Here is an 18,566-nt window from a genome sequence, read left to right on the forward strand (position 1 = left end):
TGGTCATATCATTCCCAATATTTATATTTATTTTTGATTCAGCACTTTATAATATCAGATTACTTATTACATGCTTATTTATAATCTACTTGGTATTGAATATTTGTGATCTAATGGTCCACATACTTATGGCCACTAAATATGCTATAGCCAAATTGTGGAAAATGACTTCTCCCCCTTCACCTTCTATTATCCTAGCTATGATTTTGCACAACTTTGAGATGGAAAAATTGGTGGCACAGAGAATGGACAATTATGGTCCTTTTTCCAGAAGTGGACTTTGTGGACAAATAATAAGAACAGGGCAACTGTCCCATGAGTGTGTGGCTTTCTAAATACTCTTAAAGGGACTCTGTACCCACAATCTGCCCCCCCCCCCCCTTAAACCGTTTGTACCTTTTAGATAGCTACTTTTAATCCAAGATCTGTCCTGGGGTCCGTTGGGCAGGTGATGCAGTTATTGTCCTAGAGAAGAACTTTAAACTTGCAGCCCTGTGTCAATTTGGTGTGGCCTACAGTGTGCGTCCACCCTAGGATTGCAACGCCTCCCCGTCCTATTCATCACATGGAATGCACCCGGGCAGGATTTTTCCTATTCATCACCTGATCACTGCACAGGTGCCTTAACGATACGGCTCATGTGCAGTGTTCACACAGGTGATGAATAGGATAAATTGTTCTAGGGGCATTCCTAATATGAAGAGGGCAGAGAGGAGGGATGGAGGGGTGTCGCAATCCTAGAGCAAGGGTACTCTAGGCCACGCCAATTTGACACAGGGTTGCAAGTTTAAAAGTTGCTTTTTAGGACAATAACTGCATCACTTGCCGACCGGACCCCAGGACAGATCTTGGATTAAAAGCAGCTGACGGTACAAGCGGTTTGGGGGGGGGGGGTCAGATTGTGGGTACTGAGCCTATTCCTGGTTGTCATAGGTTGCTTTATTGTTTCTCAACCTATGTCCTGGTTGTTATAGGGTGGGTTCACACATAACAGAATCGCAGTGGATTTCATGCTGCAATTCCTGTGTCAGTTTGAATAGGGTTACATACAGCAGAATTTTCATCCCGCTGCCAGTATGTAAATGCCGCCCCCCTTAACCTGCGTCTCCGGCCTACTTCTGTGACTCCTGGCACCCGGACGTCCCGCTCAGCCAATCAGTGGGTGCGGTGGGACAGTGCATTGATTGACTGAGTGGGAAGTCGGGATGCCGGGAGTCACAGACGTAGGCCGGAAAACGGACCAGGAATGTATGTGTTTACATACTCACAGCGGGATGAAAATTCTGCTGTGAGTATATAGTCCTATTCAAACTGACAGTACGGGAATCGCAGCAGATTTCACCAATACTAATAAAACGTGTTAAAGAATTCAGTGAGAATGACCCATCCTGTCACAAATGTTACTAAAGGCAGACTGCATTAGTAGGGGATGGATTGTATACACCTGTGGCAATGAGTCTGAATGAAAGGATTGAATTCAGTAATAATTAGGAGGTGAGGCCCAATACATTTGTCCATATAGTGTATGTGATATGACGAGGTATGGACATATCCATGTTGCATGGTTGGACCTTAGCTTGTAATAACAATTCAGAGAAAGCAGGCAGTTGTATGTGGTATTTGTAGGCGAGCTGGTAAAGGTGCAGGACACAGAAGGATCAGTGTAAGTCTTTCCTCCCTGGACTCAGCGTATACAGAGATTTAAGATAAACCTCTTCCCAGGATAAGAATACTTCTGTGTTAGGTTATGGACTTCAGCTGAGCTCAGCAACACATACACCTGTCTCAACCCTTTACCTGTCCTTGGGTGCTATAGGCCCTGGGAATCACATGACAAGATATGGCTGGAAAATCCTATTGAGAATTTAGATCAGATGAGATTTGGAAAGAGGGCAGGGGGACAGGACTCATTCCTCCGGCAGTCCTAGTGGTGGTCACACAGCCAGTTCACCACTCCCGGGCTCCCAGAAGGAGGATCACAGCAGGAAGCAGGAATATTCTCCATTACGGTTTGACTTCCCCCTTGGGATACGTGAAACATGGGAGCCGGAGCCAGTGCAGAGGAGAAGCATTCTCGAGAACTGGAAAAGAAACTGAAGGAAGATGCAGAAAAGGATGCCAGGACAGTGAAGCTGCTCCTATTGGGTAAGTGGCACAGATGTCTATAATCATATGGAGCCAACATAGTCCACAGCGCTGAACTTTCAAAGGAGGCAACGATCAGACAAATGGACAAATGGTATTAGAATGTCTATTCATGAATAAAAAAGATAAACGGAAAGCAATATTCTATCTATCTATCTATCTATCTATCTATCTATCTATCTATCTATCTATCTATCTATCTACTGGTCTATCTATCTATCTATCTATCGATCTATCTACTGGTCTATCTACTGGGCTATCTATCTATCTATCTATCTATCTTTTATCTTTGTCTTTTTCACATCTGAAATCTATTTCTCTATCTCATATCTATGTATTCTTGGTGGAATTGATGTAAGGGTGTAGGGTGCAAAAGGAAAATTGCTTAATTTATAATTTTTTTTCAATCTATTGTATATTGTTATCTAATTATCCATCCGATATTGATTTACCTTGCCTATCCATGCCATATCTTTTTGCCAGCAGACATGTCTTTTAGAATTCTATGTAACTTCTCATCACTATCTGATGGTAACTTCAATGGTAACTCGTGTCTTGTACTGTGTGTCCTTTCCCATCCTGAAGTTTGTGCCCCCTGCTGTCATTATTCTGCTGGTTTGCTCATTTACCGCAGGTAGTTCAGCTCTCAGATTTGGGTTAGGACATTAATCCTCAGCTTAATGCCTGGTTTACAGACAGATTAAGGGCAGAAAAGTCCAATGTTATGGATGTGGCACCTTGAGGACAGTAATCTGAGCGTATTAGTCATCTATGCCACAGTACATCTGCAGAGAAAACAAAGTATACAGGGGTATGACATTTGTGAATGCAGCCAGGGGCTATGAGACATTAAGCTATTATATATTATATGGAACTATTTGAAATGTTATGACACTGTAATGCATGGCGTTCAATTGGATCATTACTTTACAAAAGAGACACTATAGTAGATAGATTATTACATTTTGAAAACTTTCAATAAAGAATTCCGGTATTATTTGGATGGGTGGGGATGGTTTTGTATAACTGAATACAGAATACTTTGCTCTACCTTAATAAAGCCTTTTTATATTTTACTATTCCTAAAGAATACAGGGTGCCACATTATTGATTTATCGATACCACAACCAGGAACAGAGTAAAGCCTCTATTACACAGGGCGATTCAAGAACAAATGAGCGCTGACTAGAGATGAGCGAACCGGATTCGGGTTCGAGTTGATCCAAACCCGAACGTTCGGTATTTGATTAGCTGGGGCTGCTGAACTTGGATAAAGCTCTAAGGTTGTCTGGAAAACATCAATACAGCCAATGACTATATCCATGATTTCCACATAGCCTTAGGGCTTTATCCAAGTTCTGCAGCCACCGCTAATCAAATGCCGAAAGTTCGGGTTCGGATCGACTCGAGCATGCTCGAGGTTCGCTCATCTCTAGCGCTGATCTGTCAGGTCAGCACTCGCTTGTTCCCCGTTCCCTGCTCGCTGCCAGCAATATTACACTGCAGGGAGCTGCGGGGGGGGCTGCCCAGGTGATCACTAGATTGCCCGGGTAGTCCATAGAGGATAGTGGCAGTCTGCTGCCACCGCTCCTGTTGTACGGGGCGACAGCAGCAGATCGCTGCTATTGTAATTGTTGATTTTTCAACATTGTGCATGTTGGCTGATTGTTGTCTTCTATTACATAAGACGATTATCGGCCATAACGGACGATATTGGCCACGTACGGCCGATAATTGCTTTGTGTAATTGGGCCTTTAGTTTAGTCAGCCCATTTCTTTGCCAGTAATAGCCATATAACTTAGTTGGTACTTGGGATACCCATCAGTGGATCTGTGAAGTGGACCACCAACAACCTGATGGGTGTGACCTGCCCCACTGTCCTCCCATGTCAGCTGCTGGGAAAGTAAGGGTGGGATATATCTCAAGGCCTGAGTTTCCTCTAGTTAGCAGTACAGCATGGGGTAGGTTCACAACACATGGGGGGAGATTTATCAAAGGGTGTAAAATTTAGACTGGTGCAAACTGTCCACAACAACCAATCACAGCTCCTCTTTCCTTTCAGCAGAGCTGGAAGCTGAGCTGTGATTGGTTGCCGTGGGCAGTTTGCACCAGTCTAAATTTTACACCCTTTGATAAATCTCCCCCATGGTGTTTAACAAAGTAAAGCATGACACAAGGCTATAAAAATGGTGCACACCAGTCCTAAAAGCTGCACCTCCTCCTTCCAACACTTTATAAAGATATACAGATTATATAAGATGAATGCACAAGTTTCTTTTCACCCAAGTATTATGGCAGCTGTTTATAACAAAAGGCATGATGTTGTGAGTTGGATAGCTGTATTGATCCAAGCAGCTACCAATGGGTGCCAATAACTATAATGTGGTCTATCAACGCTCCGGTATATTGGAGGACTAGAATAGTGCTTCAGACTGAGATAACCCAAGAATCTTACCATGATGGATTAGTGAACAGTACTGGGGTCCTGGGAGAGCATATTCTCAACTTACAACGGTAACTCTATCCAAAGGTTGGGGGGTTGGAGGGGGGGGGGGGGGAGGTAACAAACTGATCTGTGCTCATCTTGGCAATGTTCAGAAGCCCCATACAGAAAGAATAGGCCCTTGTCTTGCACTCAAGGTCACAGCGGTCAGACCCTACCCACCAGCTTGCTATTCCCTATCCCGTGGATAAGGCACAACTTTGTAATTTGGGAAAAGTCTTTCATTACTTCATATAATATATTATTTTATTATACATTACATTATAAAATATATATTATATCACATATAAATTACATTACATATTACATTATTGACATAACATTATATGATATCTAGCGTTGAGCAGATCTGTTAAAATGTTTGGGTTCAGCTGTGTAATCTGAACCCGAACGTTCGCCATTTGATTCCCTGTGGCTGGAGGAGTTAGATGGAGTCCTAGAGCTGCCAGGAAAACATGGTTACAGCCTATAACCGAGTTCACATTACGTATTACAGCGGCTATTCTGGGACCCGGCCGAGTCACACAATGGCCGCTGTCAGTGAAGTTTATCCCGGCCGATACTGCAGTACTGGCCGGATAAACTTCAATTCTGTTGAATTGGGATGCGGGCGCATTCTTGTGCGCCCTCATCCTAGTTCACCAAGGAACACAATGTCACTGCGTGACCTGTCAGGCTTGTGCGTCTGCTATTCAATGAATAGCAGCCGCACAAAACTGACATGTCAGTTTTTCGTGCGGCCACTAGGGATTCCAGCCTGAGCGTATACTATGTCCCATAGACTGCAGTACAACGTAAGTTTTATATTAATCATGTCCGTAGCAAATCAGCAAAAACAGCTGTGATTAATACACAACTTACTTGTGTGAACATGGCCTATGGCTATATCCATGTTTTTCAGGACTTCCTGGAATATGTTGGCTATATAAATGAATAAAATAAATATATTAACATTTGTTATTTATTGCATCATATATATCATTGTTGGTTATTTCACATGATACTACATTATGTTATACTACTTTGTATTATAATTTCTCTCCCACCCCCCAGCACTGATTACTGTAGTCACATTATATAATGGAGAAGGGAGGGATACCTGATGGCTGATCCTGGATACACTTTTTCTATCCCATTAAACCTGCTCCATCCTTATGAGCAGAATCTTAAGATTAACCGTAGCACAAGGTCGGCGGAGTAATCACAGTTGTGTGCTGTTGGTGCACAACACAAAATATCAGATAAACACCCGCAATACAACCTGTAGTGCTGGACTATCAATACACATAATACATCAAACAAGAAGAAGAAGAACCAGGGTAACATGCAATAAAGCTGCACATTCAGACTCAAAACATCTAAACCCATACAGATAAAAATTCTCTATACAGACAAAACATTTGGTCGGATCCATAGTCAATTGAAACCATAATAAGTTTGCGAAAACCAACAATGTTAATCTCCTTGAGCATCAAAAAAGGATCATAGCAACCATAAAAACATATGCAATGTATTAGATGCAAACATCCATATATTTATACTGTTTAATTGTAGCCACCTACATAGTCAGAGAACATGAGGCCAAAACTATTCTCCACACATATCACTGTAAAAGCTGACTTCCTCAGGGATCAGCGCACACAGTGAGAACACTTGTGAAATTTAAATGCATATCATTCATCTTCTGATTCTTACAACTGATAGTCTACTCTAGTCAAGCTATAATATCTACTATAATATTGCCCCAATGTACAAAAAATATCTCACAATAAAGCTGCCCTCTATGTCCAAGAATTTAACTACAAAAATCCTGCTCCTGATGTGCAAGAATATAGATACTATAATACTGCCCCTAATCTACAAGAATATGGCTACTATAATACTGCCCCCTATGTACAAGAATATAGCTACTATAATACTGCCCCTATATACAAGAATATAACCACTATAATACTGTTTCATGTACAACCATATAACTACAATACTCCTGCGCCTGATGTGCAAGAATATAACTACTATAATACTGCCCCTATGTACAAGAATATAACTACCATAATACTGCCCTCTATGTATAAGTATACAACTACTATAATACTGCCCCCTGTGTACAAGAATATAGCTACTACAATACTGCCCCCTATGTACAAGAATTTTACTGTAATCCTGTCCCATGTACAACCATATAACTACAATAATCTTGCCTTCCATGTACAACCATATAACTACAATAATCCTTCCTCCTATGTACACAAATATGGCTACTATAAAACTGCCCCCTATGTATAAGAATATGGCTACTATCATACTACCCCCTATGTACAAAAATATAACTTTTATAATACTGCCCCCATGTACAAGAATATAACTACTATAACAAGGGCCGGATTAAGATTGGTGGAGGACCCGGGCGACAATCCCCCTCCCCCCCAAAAGAAAAAAAAACTATACCGCGATCTATACAGATGACTGCTTACTGTAGGTGAATTAGCACAAACCCCTCCTCACTCCTGGCTGTATGGGTCAGCATCCTCTTCTGTTATGCACGTGGTCACTAGAGGCTGCAGTACAGGGGAAGATGCCAGGCCCTAGAGACAGGAGCAGGGGGGGGGGTGGACTAAGTATCAGAGTGTATTCCCACATTGTGTTTGTGTTAATAACGCAATGTGAGAACACAGCACTTTCTGCGCGCTCTTGCCCACTGTGTTAGGGCCCTATTACATGGCCTGATATCCTGGGTAAGCAGCACCGTTCTGCTAGGGTTCGAGCTGGTGGGGGCCCCTAAGTGGTGGAGGCCCCGGGGCACGTGCCCCTGGTGCTCTCCCTTTAATCCGGCCCTGACTATAATACACAACATGGAGAGAGAGGATCGGCTGCACATCACACCTATGGCTGATACTAGTGGTGCTAAGCTTATTTTAAAAACCAACGTCAGGATTTCGGCATATAATTTGATCAAACCATACCGCCCCGTGTACCACTTGCAGGTCTCCTGGTTCACACAGGTCCCTACGCTAACTCCATCCTGTGTCGGTTGGTGGCTGCCAACCCCGCAAAGCGTGCACCTGCAGGGAAGGGAGGCCATGGAATGGCCCTGCAACCCCAATGTCACAGGACCAAACCCAAAATGCCCCACCAACACCCAGCCAGCACCACTGGCGGAGAAGGCTGCCCCCAAACAACACAAGTATGAATATGGTATTGCACTCACCACCATTGCTGCAAACAGAATGGGAAAACATTGAGGTACTGACATGTGAGCACAGGTATATTCTGCTGATTTGGGTCACGTGGGTCTTATAAAGGGGAGTGCCAACTGCCCAGAAAAGGGAGAAATGTAAAACACGACATGGAGAGAGGAGCGGCTGCACATCACACCTATGGCTGATACTAGTGCTGCTAAGCTTATTTTAAAAACCAACGTCAGGATGTTGGCATATAATTTGATCAAACCATACCGCCCCGTGTACCACGTGCAGGTCTCATGGTTCACACGGGTCCCTACGCTAACTCCACACTGTTTCGGTCGGTGGCCGCTAACCCCGCAAAGCGTGCACCTGCAGGGAAGGGAGGCCATGAAATGGCCCTGCAACCCCAATGTCACAGGACCAAACCCAAAATGCCCCACCAACACCCAGCCCGCACCACCGGCGGAGAAGGCTGCCCCCAAACAACACAAGTATGAATATGGTATTGCACTCACCACCACTGCTGCAAACAGAATGGGAAAAACATGGAGGTACTGACATGTGAGCACAGGTATATTCTGCTGATTTGGGTAACATGGGTCTTATAAAGGGAAGTGCCAGCTGCCCAGAAAAGGGAAAAATGTAAGACCCACATGACCCAAATTGGCAGGATATACCTGTGCTCACATGTCAGTACCTTATGTCTTTCCCATTCTGTTTGTAGCAGCATTGGTAAGTGCAGTACCACATTCATACTTGTGTTGTTTGGGGGCAGCCTTCCCTGCCGGTGGTGCCGGCCAGGTTTTGGGGGGGCACTTTGGGTTTGGTCCTGTGACATTGGGGTTGCAGGGCCATTCCATGGCCATCCTTTCCTGCACGTGCACGCTTTGCGGGGATAGCGGTCGCTGACTGACATGGTGGTGAGTAAGCGTAGGGAGCCGTGTGAACCAGGGGACCTGCACGTGGTACACAGAGCTATTATGGTTTAATCAAACCCTAACGGTTTTTAAAATAGGCCTAGCGGCACTAGTGTCGGCCATATGTGGGATGTGCGGCCGCTCCTCTCTCTCCATGTCATAACTACTATAATACTGCCCCTTATGTACAAGAATATAACTACTATAATACTGCCTCATGTGTACTAGAATATAACTACTATAATACTGCCCCCATGTACAAGAATATAACTACTATAATACTGCCCCCATGTACAAGAATATAACTACTATAAGCACAAGCCTTTGAGTAAGAAAATAGAAGCCAGCGGCACTCACTGAGTTTCTGCAGCAGCTGTGGTTTATTTTCAAGATGCCATCATTCAGGTACGTTCAGGGCAGAGAGAGACAGGTCTAAGGGTGCTGTGCACCGTGGCTATAGCCGTTTCGCGGGCTAACTTTCCTGCTTCATCTGGCCAGATGAAGTGGGAAAGCCTTCGAAAAGGGCCCTTAATTCATATAATCACAGTGGGCCCCTTTATATCCCAATTTCTTTTATCAACCTAGTATACTATACAGCAACAATGGCCCCAGTTGTTGCACAATTGTTTGCAATGAAGCATGCAAAAATTGCAAGAAAACTAATTGTTGCTCCTCTCCACTGAAATCTTTAGCAAAAGGCAAATGAATTATATGTTCTGAAGAAAAAACAGAGCATGTTGCACTACTTTTTTGGATGTTTTTTTGTTAAAAAAAAATTATAATAGAAATAATATATTTATGAAGAAAATTTTTTGTTGTTAGTTGTAATAGGAGAAAGCAAACAAACAAATAAAAAAAAACAGAGAGAGGCTGTAAAATGCCGCATGGATACTTGACAGACAGTACATATTTTTTACTTCTGCCATCCTACATTCATACCCATAACAGCCATAAACTTTTTATTTTTACTTTGACATTGTTTGGTTTTTAGGCACCATTTTTGTCATACACTTCAGTAAGCAATACATGGGTTAAATGCACCATTTTTATTTTGCAACATTTATCAACCACCATAAATAATGTCTGCACTGTATAGTTTATTTACTAAAATGTTTTAAAATGTTTCCATTGTATTGTATTGTGTTGTTATTTTTAGTAAGAAAATATTTTGTTAAGAAAAATGTTTTCTCTATATGGGGGCTAAGAGAACACAGCTGTGCTCAGCGTGCGCCAGTATCTTCCCGACCTTGGCAGGAGCTAAGGCTGGTCCTGATTATACCGCCCTTCATAGAAAAGAATACATCTACTATCATACTGTATGATATAGAAAAATATGAAAAAATGTAGTGGTCCCTTAGAGTCACTAAAAGCAGGGGGCCTTTAACTATAACTTATTAAGCAAATTAGTATCAATCAATCAATCAGGTCCCTATAATTTTTCTTTTAGAAACCTTTAAAAAAAAAAAATCAGCTCCTTTATGATTTTAGCTATTTATGAACTTTATTGACAAGGTGTCGACAATGAAGGCCACAAAACCTTCCAGCCACACAGATGTGACAATGACAAAGGAGCCTTATTGTTAGCATGTGCCAAAGGGAAAAAAAAACAAAACATATATATATATATATATATATATATATATATATATATATATATACAGAGAGCTCGGACAGGTCCTGTTTTTTTCTCCACCCATGAAAAACATTGAAGGGGGAAAATACATGTTTGTTGCAGGTAGCAGCAATGGGGCTAGTTGCAAATGGCAACAAGACTCTTGTTGCCATTTTGGTCATCATCTAGCGCTCTGTATCATTGGTTATGACCAGGGACATGGTGGGACGGATAAACATAGCAGAAGGTCCCTATGCTGCAGAAGTTTGATGCAGCCCTCCAACTTCTAATCTCTAATAAGGTTCTGTTTTTATCAAAGGAGCAGTGTTTTTTTTCTAGGTGCCATTTTTTCTACACTTATCAGGAAGCATATAAAGGGGTTGTTCAGGAGTGAAAACATCTTGGTTCCTCTGTTACTTGGAATTATCCCTTCTAAGATGAGAGGGGGGTCCCGACCATCCCTTGCGGGTGACGCCACACTCATACACAATATCCAGTAGCTGCATGATGTTGCAGCGACATTGACAACATCCTGCAACTATTGGTCTTAGCATGTGGGCAAAACCACGTAGACTTACAGCCACCCTTTCCCTCCTGAGATGTGGTAAGAGAGTAGATATGAGATGGATCCTTTTTTTTTTTTTTTATCATACACTAAAACATAGTTGACCCTGTGTTTCTGTACATTAAAAACAGTTAAAAACAGATCTGTTAAACCAACTGCAAAAATGCAGTGTGAATATACCCTTATTCTTATTTTTATGGGTTAAATGCTGAAAAACACAAATGCACCGTTTTTATTTACAACATTTACTGATCCCCATAAGTTTTATTTTTAGTATAGTAAGTTTACTTAAATAAAATATTACTGTGAAGAAAAATACTATTGTGGTTTTTAAGGAGAAGAAGTATTTGCCTGACTATGCCAGGGGCTGATGCTGGCACTGACTACTGCTACTACTGAGGGAGCTCGGTTTCTGCCACTTTGTTGTATTCCTGTGAACCTAAGACCATAAGGAGAAGCTTTCGCCAGAGGTTTTTACCTGACGTTTGTTTTGTTCATATTACAGGAGCTGGAGAATCCGGGAAAAGCACCATTGTAAAACAGATGAAGTAAGTATCATACACATCTCACCCATCCATGCATCTTCTACCCTCTTTCTGGACAAGTTTATAGGGTGTTACCGTATCATCTTAAGTGTTATCTTTCCTGATTTTCTCCAGAATTATCCATCAGGATGGTTACTCCCTTGAAGAATGCCTGGAGTTTATCACCATTATTTACGGTAACACGCTTCAGTCCATGCTGGCCATCGTGAAAGCTATGAACACATTGAACATCCAGTATGGTGACCCTGCTCGACAGGTGAGGACATTTTTTTTAAAGAAGAACTCTCTTGTCTACTGACAACACAGAACATTACACACCTGTTCCAGAGTCTACAGCTCTTACAAGAAGAGTTACCAGTGTTTTTCATTTCTAGGATGATGCCCGAAAACTCATGCATCTGGCAGATACTATTGATGAAGGCACCATGCCTAAAGAGATGTCAGATATCATTGGTCGCCTGTGGAAAGATACGGGTATCCAGGCATGCTTTGACCGTGCATCCGAATATCAGCTCAATGACTCAGCAGGATAGTAAGACATTTATCTATCTTTATAGCATTCACCACATCAGCACGACCTTCCTATGACGTTGTCTGCTAACTACTAGATATTACACATATATACAGAGTGTTATTGAGTACACTACTTTTTTTTATACTTCAGCTATCTGAATGACCTGGAAAGGCTGGTGACCCCAGGGTATGTCCCCACTGAACAGGATGTCTTGAGGTCCAGAGTGAAGACCACTGGTATTATAGAAACACAATTTGGATTCAAAGATCTCAACTTTAGGTAGGTTAGCTATGTTGTATAGGCCAGGGGTAGTATCAGCCAAAGCTTCATGTATAAGGATAAACATGGAACACTAGGGCCAATATCAGAAAAGAGGCCCTAGTACTAGTAACTGTTCTCAGGCCCATGTTAGGCACAGCTTATTGTTAACTGTGTTCTCTTGTCTTCCTCATATCTTTGTCGCAGGATGTTTGATGTGGGTGGTCAGCGATCCGAGCGTAAGAAGTGGATCCATTGCTTTGAAGGAGTCACCTGCATTATCTTTATTGCTGCTCTGAGCGCGTACGATATGGTCCTGGTGGAGGATGATGAAGTGGTAAATAACATGACTATCCATTTATATAGACTCTTTCAGGGAACCTTTCTCTGGGGTGGGCCTATTTTACCTTCTGCATCTCTAGACATCATAAAACAGAGAACTAACAGAGTCTATTAAATGGCTCCCTAAACTGGCATCCCAACTGGCACAATAAGGTCTTTATAATAACCACAGTTGTACTTACTACTTCAGATTTCTGCACTCTGCACATAATGTAAAGTCTATCTTAGTAACAGGATCTGTTCATTTTAATAAGTCCAGTGGTTCCTACGGCAAGGACTTTGTATTGTAGTAAATACCTGGAGTAACGCCAAGTCTACTCTTCCTTTTTAACTTTGCAGAACAGAATGCATGAAAGTCTGCACCTCTTCAACAGTATCTGCAACCACCGTTACTTCGCCACAACTTCCATTGTACTTTTCCTCAACAAGAAAGATGTCTTCACAGAAAAGATCAAGAAGGCCCATCTGAGCATTTGCTTTCCAGACTATGATGGTGAGAAGAGAGGGAAGGGGACTGGGAAGAGTTTTACACTCCAATCATGACCTCTCACCTTCATGTCTTTACCTCTGTTGCAACTCAGGTCCAAACACATATGAAGATGCTGGGAATTACATCAAGACTCAGTTCCTGGAGTTGAATATGCGACGAGATGTGAAGGAAATTTACAGCCACATGACCTGCGCTACTGACACAGAGAACGTCAAGTTTGTGTTTGACGCGGTTACGGACATTATCATCAAAGAAAACCTGAAGGACTGCGGTTTGTTCTAAGAAGGTGAGAACCGTTATTATCCTGCTCTTCACATTTCTTTACCTAGAAGACCATTTCTTATGAGTGTTTTTCCTAGGTGTCCATTGGTTTACGCTGAAATATCCATTAAAGCAAAAAGCTCTTGACGTTTAAACATCTCCAAAAAACCATTTGACATGTCCCTGACCTATCATTTAGATGAGCTGGGAGGGAATCACATTGTATGAAATGTCTGTTCTCTCTTCAGGCCTTCAGCCAGTGAGCAACAGGGACAGAATCCCCAAGCAAGTGTAATGATGGCTCATATGGGAGTTGGGTTTCGGCAGCTCATAGGCTGCAGGCATAAAGAAGTGCCTGCAGCCTGTATGTGAGAATACAAACCAGGGAATTGATAGCTTCCATGCTTTTTTGTTTTGCTTGACTGCATATGCGGTCAGAGAGAGCAATTGTACTAAACAGTGGGGGATCTGGGGCCTGGTGCTGACAGTGCCCCTGTCATGTCAGTAAGTGGCCTGCAGTGGAAGAAAAGTGTTCCCGGCACTCATCGATTCTTCTGAAAAAGTCATTTACAGTATTTACATCTATGTACACGTAACAAGCTCTGCATACCAGAAAGGGACGCGTTTAAGCATATTGACTAGCTGAGAAAGGCAATTAGCGTCACTTTCTGGTATGCAGAGCTTGTTATGTGTACATAGATGTAAATAAACGACTTTTGCAGAAGAATTGATGAGTGCCGGTAACAATTTTCTTCCTTTGTATCTGCTCCCTCACAGGCACCACGTACTTTCAGAGTGCTGACAGAGTACCATTAAAAGTGAGTGGCCTGCAACCCCCTGGGGTCTTCAAACATTAGGGGGGTCGCAAGCCATAGTTTGGAAACCACTGCCTTGCATGCCCTGTGTCAGTTTGTAACTGAAATACTGCCACCACGTGGTTGGATGACTGTCCCACATTTTAAGGCATTTGGATATGTGAGACGTTAGTCCATACTTACCAGTGCGGTGGGAGTGAGGGAGAACGATACTGCACCACCCACTCACCAGTGCAGCAAAGAGCAGCCCCTTCTACACTCTACTACTACAGTCAGTGCCCACATGAAATCCCTGTACAATAATGTAGAGCATGTTCTGTGTGGTACGAAAACCAACAGAGGGTGGCTTCTGCTATAGTGACTGTATTGCAATGTGAAGGCAGGGCTGACAATTGTCTTGTTTGCACACAACAGATCAGCACTATAACTGTACAGTATAAGGGACGGGACTCTTAAGCAAGGTCAAAACAAAAATAAGGGCCCTATTACCGGATCAGGCTGATCCAGCAGATTATCCATCTCTGTAATAAAGACAACGAAAGCCGATGGCTAGAATCATTGGCTGATCGTGTCTTTTGGTCCAGACCTAAAGTCGTTGGTCGCCGATCGCGCATTGTTACAAGTGATGCGCTTCTGACGGCTGATGAATCTGAAAAGAAAACAATAAGGTACATTGTACTGGCGGCTGCGAAGAGAGGGGAGAAACAAGGAAGACACAGCGGTGCGTGGAGAGGTAATGTACACAATTTATTATTTACTATACACAGCGATGGGGTGCACAGACATCACTAACAATGTGTATACAGCCAGCGCTATCATAATCGAGCCTTGTAATTGGCCCAGTAAACGAGAGTCGATCTAGCAGATCAGTCATCATTTACTCAAGTGATCGGACCATGTAATACGCCCTTTAGAGAAAGGAGAAGTGAGACTAGGTGGGCAGAGTAAGCCAGTGGGGAAACTCACATAGGAACAGCCATGTTGGTTTGTCCTCTGCATTTTGAATATTGTAAATAACTGATGCCTTTGAATTACAGCTTTTATTTTAATTCCACTATGTATTTTTCCTAAGCATAGATTTGGGTGGAGCAGTGACAACCTGTCAGACATGATATAAAAACTGGTGGTCAGCAGTAATAGATGGAAAAGCGTATGGATCATTTGTATAAATACAATGTGATATAATAATAATAATCATCATCATCATCATCATCATTGACGCTGTCCTCTCTCTTGTACGTTATGATCTCTGGAGCATAGCTGTTGTTACTGGTGTACACAGGTTGGCCAGTGTAAGGGGACACCCAGGACGCCCTCTTGACCCTTTTAATCTATTTTAAATAATCTTTACTGCCAAACAAAATGTGTTGTCACCTTTGCACGTGATGGGATTTGTATTCCTGCAATAATCCTGCAGTTATTTAGGAACATCATGATCTGGACAGGTTCTGCTAGCCTCATTTTTTTTTACTTTCTAAAACAAAAGAATCAGAATTGCTCACATGTTCTGTTGATAATGGACACATGATGGACAAGACAATGGAGAGTCTGTTGAAATTAAGTTTTTTTTATATCCTGAAATATTCACTAAGTATTTTATTATATCATATTACAGCTCGGTGTACGTCAAGTGTTTATCTACATTCCCTAGAATTGTCATCTAACAACTGTGTCATCTAACAAATCCATGTATCCATCATCTAAACTCTGCTCTAAACCAGCAGAATTGTGAATGCAGCTCTGGATGTGACTGGAGCAGTAGAACTGAGTTATAGTTACTCATTTCATCCTGTGATATCTTATGTTTGGATATCGTTTTCTGACATTTATATATTTTTTTCTTTCAGATCCCTGCAGATTTTTTGTTGGGGGCTTTGCCCCCAAACTCCTCACACCCTTCCACCCCAAAGAGCCTCAAGACAAAGAGCACTATACTCTCCCCCTCCTAGAAGGAGGAAAGAAATGGCACATCATATTGTTTGATTCAACAGAAAGTTTAGGGGTGTAGAGAAGACAGACCTCAATAGCCCCCACTATGTTATGTACACAGCCCTGCACCACAAGCTTTTACTCTTTCCCAATAAAGGACACTTAGGATCTCTAAGGACTCCAGCATTAGACATTCAGCTCACTGTTATCCTCCATCATTGTCCCAACATTGGATGACTGTAGAGGAATGGAAACCTCAGGACACAAGAAGCGTTCCCCTGTACAGTGACCATCAGTTCTGGAGAATCACTGATCCTCAGATTAAAGGGACATCTCTGAGGGAGGGGGCTGCCAGTCTGTTTATTAATGCACTTTTTTTTAGCAGTCTGGAAAACACCTCTTGAAGTGGCCCTATATTATTCTAGGAGGGTCAGTGCTGGTCAGTAGAACGCAGGGGCCCCATCATCTGGAGCCTCATCACAAGGTGACTCCACATAATCTCAGCTTTCATATTACATAGACCCCTCCATTCTTTATCGGCACAACCTCAGCATCAACACTGTTCTGTGTATTCCATTTCATTTGCTGTAAACCACTGGGTGGACCCGCTGCTCCTGTAGATGGTTAACCCCTTGCAGATCCTCAATGTATGTATTTTTATAAAGTAAAATCAATTTACCCTAAAGGTCTCCACTGAAGGTCCACGGCCCATTGTACAGTTAGTCTGTAGCTGTTTGATGCCAGGCTTCACATACAATAAATGCCAATGTTAGGCGGAATGATGTCACAAGCTGTTTTCTTATTGTCTGGAACCATCCAAATCTCTTTCTGGGGCAGAAAACATGAGAGAGTAGAAACTCAACACTTTAATCAACCCCTATGCAAGAACGGTGTACAGGCTCTTGGTCTCAAAAAGCCCTCCATGTGATAATCCCTGAGCAATTCTGAGCAATAAAAGTTATTAGCTCAGTCCTTTACATACCATAAGCCAGTATCATCAAGACCCTAAGATCCTTTTCCAAAGTCCACATCCAAAACATATGAGAGCAAACACCTTAAAAACAGAGTAAGTGGTGGCACTCAGCTAGGTATAGTCTCGATAGAATATTTTACATAAAAAAGTTGTACTCACCTCCTTACAATCCTTTGCTTTTGTTCATTTACATCTTTAAAAGTAGCCAACGATTGGGGGCAATAAATTGCACTGCTCACATAGATTGAAAGAGAAAAATGAAAGAAAGGATTTTAGGTTGAGTGCCGCTTTTTCTTTTTTCCTTTACATGTGGTATATGTTCCGTTATATACTACGTAATATACAATATGAAGCTGCAATACACAGCTGGCACTCAAATCTAGTAAAAAAAGAAAAATGGTTATTCACCCAAATGTAATGGCCACTGTATATATAGGTGAATAAACACGTATTTTTCACTGTATTTTTACAGTGCCACTAGTATATGAGCCTATCAGACTCCCAAAGTGAGCAATATGTCCACAACACTCATGTCCACAACAGTTGGCAATATTTCATGTTTCCACTAGATGGCAGCAGAGCTCAGGCTCAGAGATCAGCGAACAGCTTTTGTGAGGTTTTCAAACTACGTTAAATCACAAGAAAAAACATAATACATTTTGACTTTTGAGGGTCCATTCACATACACAGGTTCTGCTGCAAATTTCATGCTGCAGATATCAATGTAACCAAACGGTAGAACACAGCATCAAATCGGATGCAGATCCTCTACATGTGAATAGATCCTTAAAGGTTATTCTGGCAATCCTTTTTTTTTGTCTTTTGGCTTCTGCCATTCTGACAGCTTGTGGTCTCTGTTGCCCTCCACTTCCTCTGATGTGTTGTTCCCAGAGGAACTGCTTCTCTACCAAACTCTGTCTGCAGGGGTGACCTGCTCCAGTCAGTAATTGGCAAAATTGGCAATTTCTGTTGGGAAAACATATCAGAGGAAGCAGGAGAAGGAGCAGAGAGCAACAGGGACCAGGATGGTCAGAACAGCATCGGCAGCGATTAGGTCAGGGGCCTATGGCTGCCTTTTATTTTTAAATATAGAAAAGTAACCCTTTAATGTGAGCAGGGTTGCCAACCGATTTCTTTTTTTTTTCTGGACAACTTATCACAAAATCACAGTAAAAACAGTTAATGTTTTTACACACTGGAAAACGATAATAAAACACAAGTGATATATGACCACAGCCCTTACATCAATACTAATATGAATACCTGTATCCATGTTTGTGACCTACACTTAGGTGCTATGCCGGAAAGCCCAAACATTAAATAAAACCTGTCATCAATTTCATGCTGCCCGAATTACAGGGTTAACTGTTAGCTCTCCCCCTATACACAAATAGAGAGATAGCTATCAATCGGTGAGAATCTGGGACTACCTGGTGACTCGAGACCTCGTTCCTGGACAGCTTTTTAGGTATGATTTCTCTGAAACACTAAAGCATGTTAGCGTGTCATAC

At 42.2% G+C, this 18,566-nt stretch overlaps 1 protein-coding gene and 1 non-coding gene across 2 annotated transcripts; one reads left to right on the forward strand and one right to left on the reverse strand.

Moving 5' to 3' along the window:
• Positions 1–2,039: 2,039 nt before the first annotated feature.
• Positions 2,040–16,849, forward strand: GNAT1 (G protein subunit alpha transducin 1). Its single transcript, XM_069968668.1, has 9 exons — positions 2,040–2,145; positions 11,434–11,476; positions 11,588–11,729; positions 11,848–12,005; positions 12,138–12,266; positions 12,453–12,582; positions 12,927–13,080; positions 13,169–13,363; positions 16,001–16,849. Exons 1-8 carry the CDS (start codon positions 2,040–2,042, stop codon positions 13,357–13,359), a joined length of 1,053 nt encoding a protein of 350 aa, XP_069824769.1. The 3' UTR covers positions 13,360–13,363; positions 16,001–16,849.
• On the reverse strand, positions 9,374–9,487 carry LOC138790403 (U5 spliceosomal RNA). Its single transcript, XR_011363062.1, has one exon. It is a non-coding gene; the product is annotated as a U5 spliceosomal RNA (small nuclear RNA).
• Positions 16,850–18,566: the final 1,717 nt, after the last annotated feature.

Source organism: Dendropsophus ebraccatus, chromosome 4 (assembly GCF_027789765.1).
Source record: "Dendropsophus ebraccatus isolate aDenEbr1 chromosome 4, aDenEbr1.pat, whole genome shotgun sequence".
In the NCBI taxonomy this organism is placed as follows: Eukaryota; Metazoa; Chordata; class Amphibia; order Anura; family Hylidae; genus Dendropsophus; species Dendropsophus ebraccatus.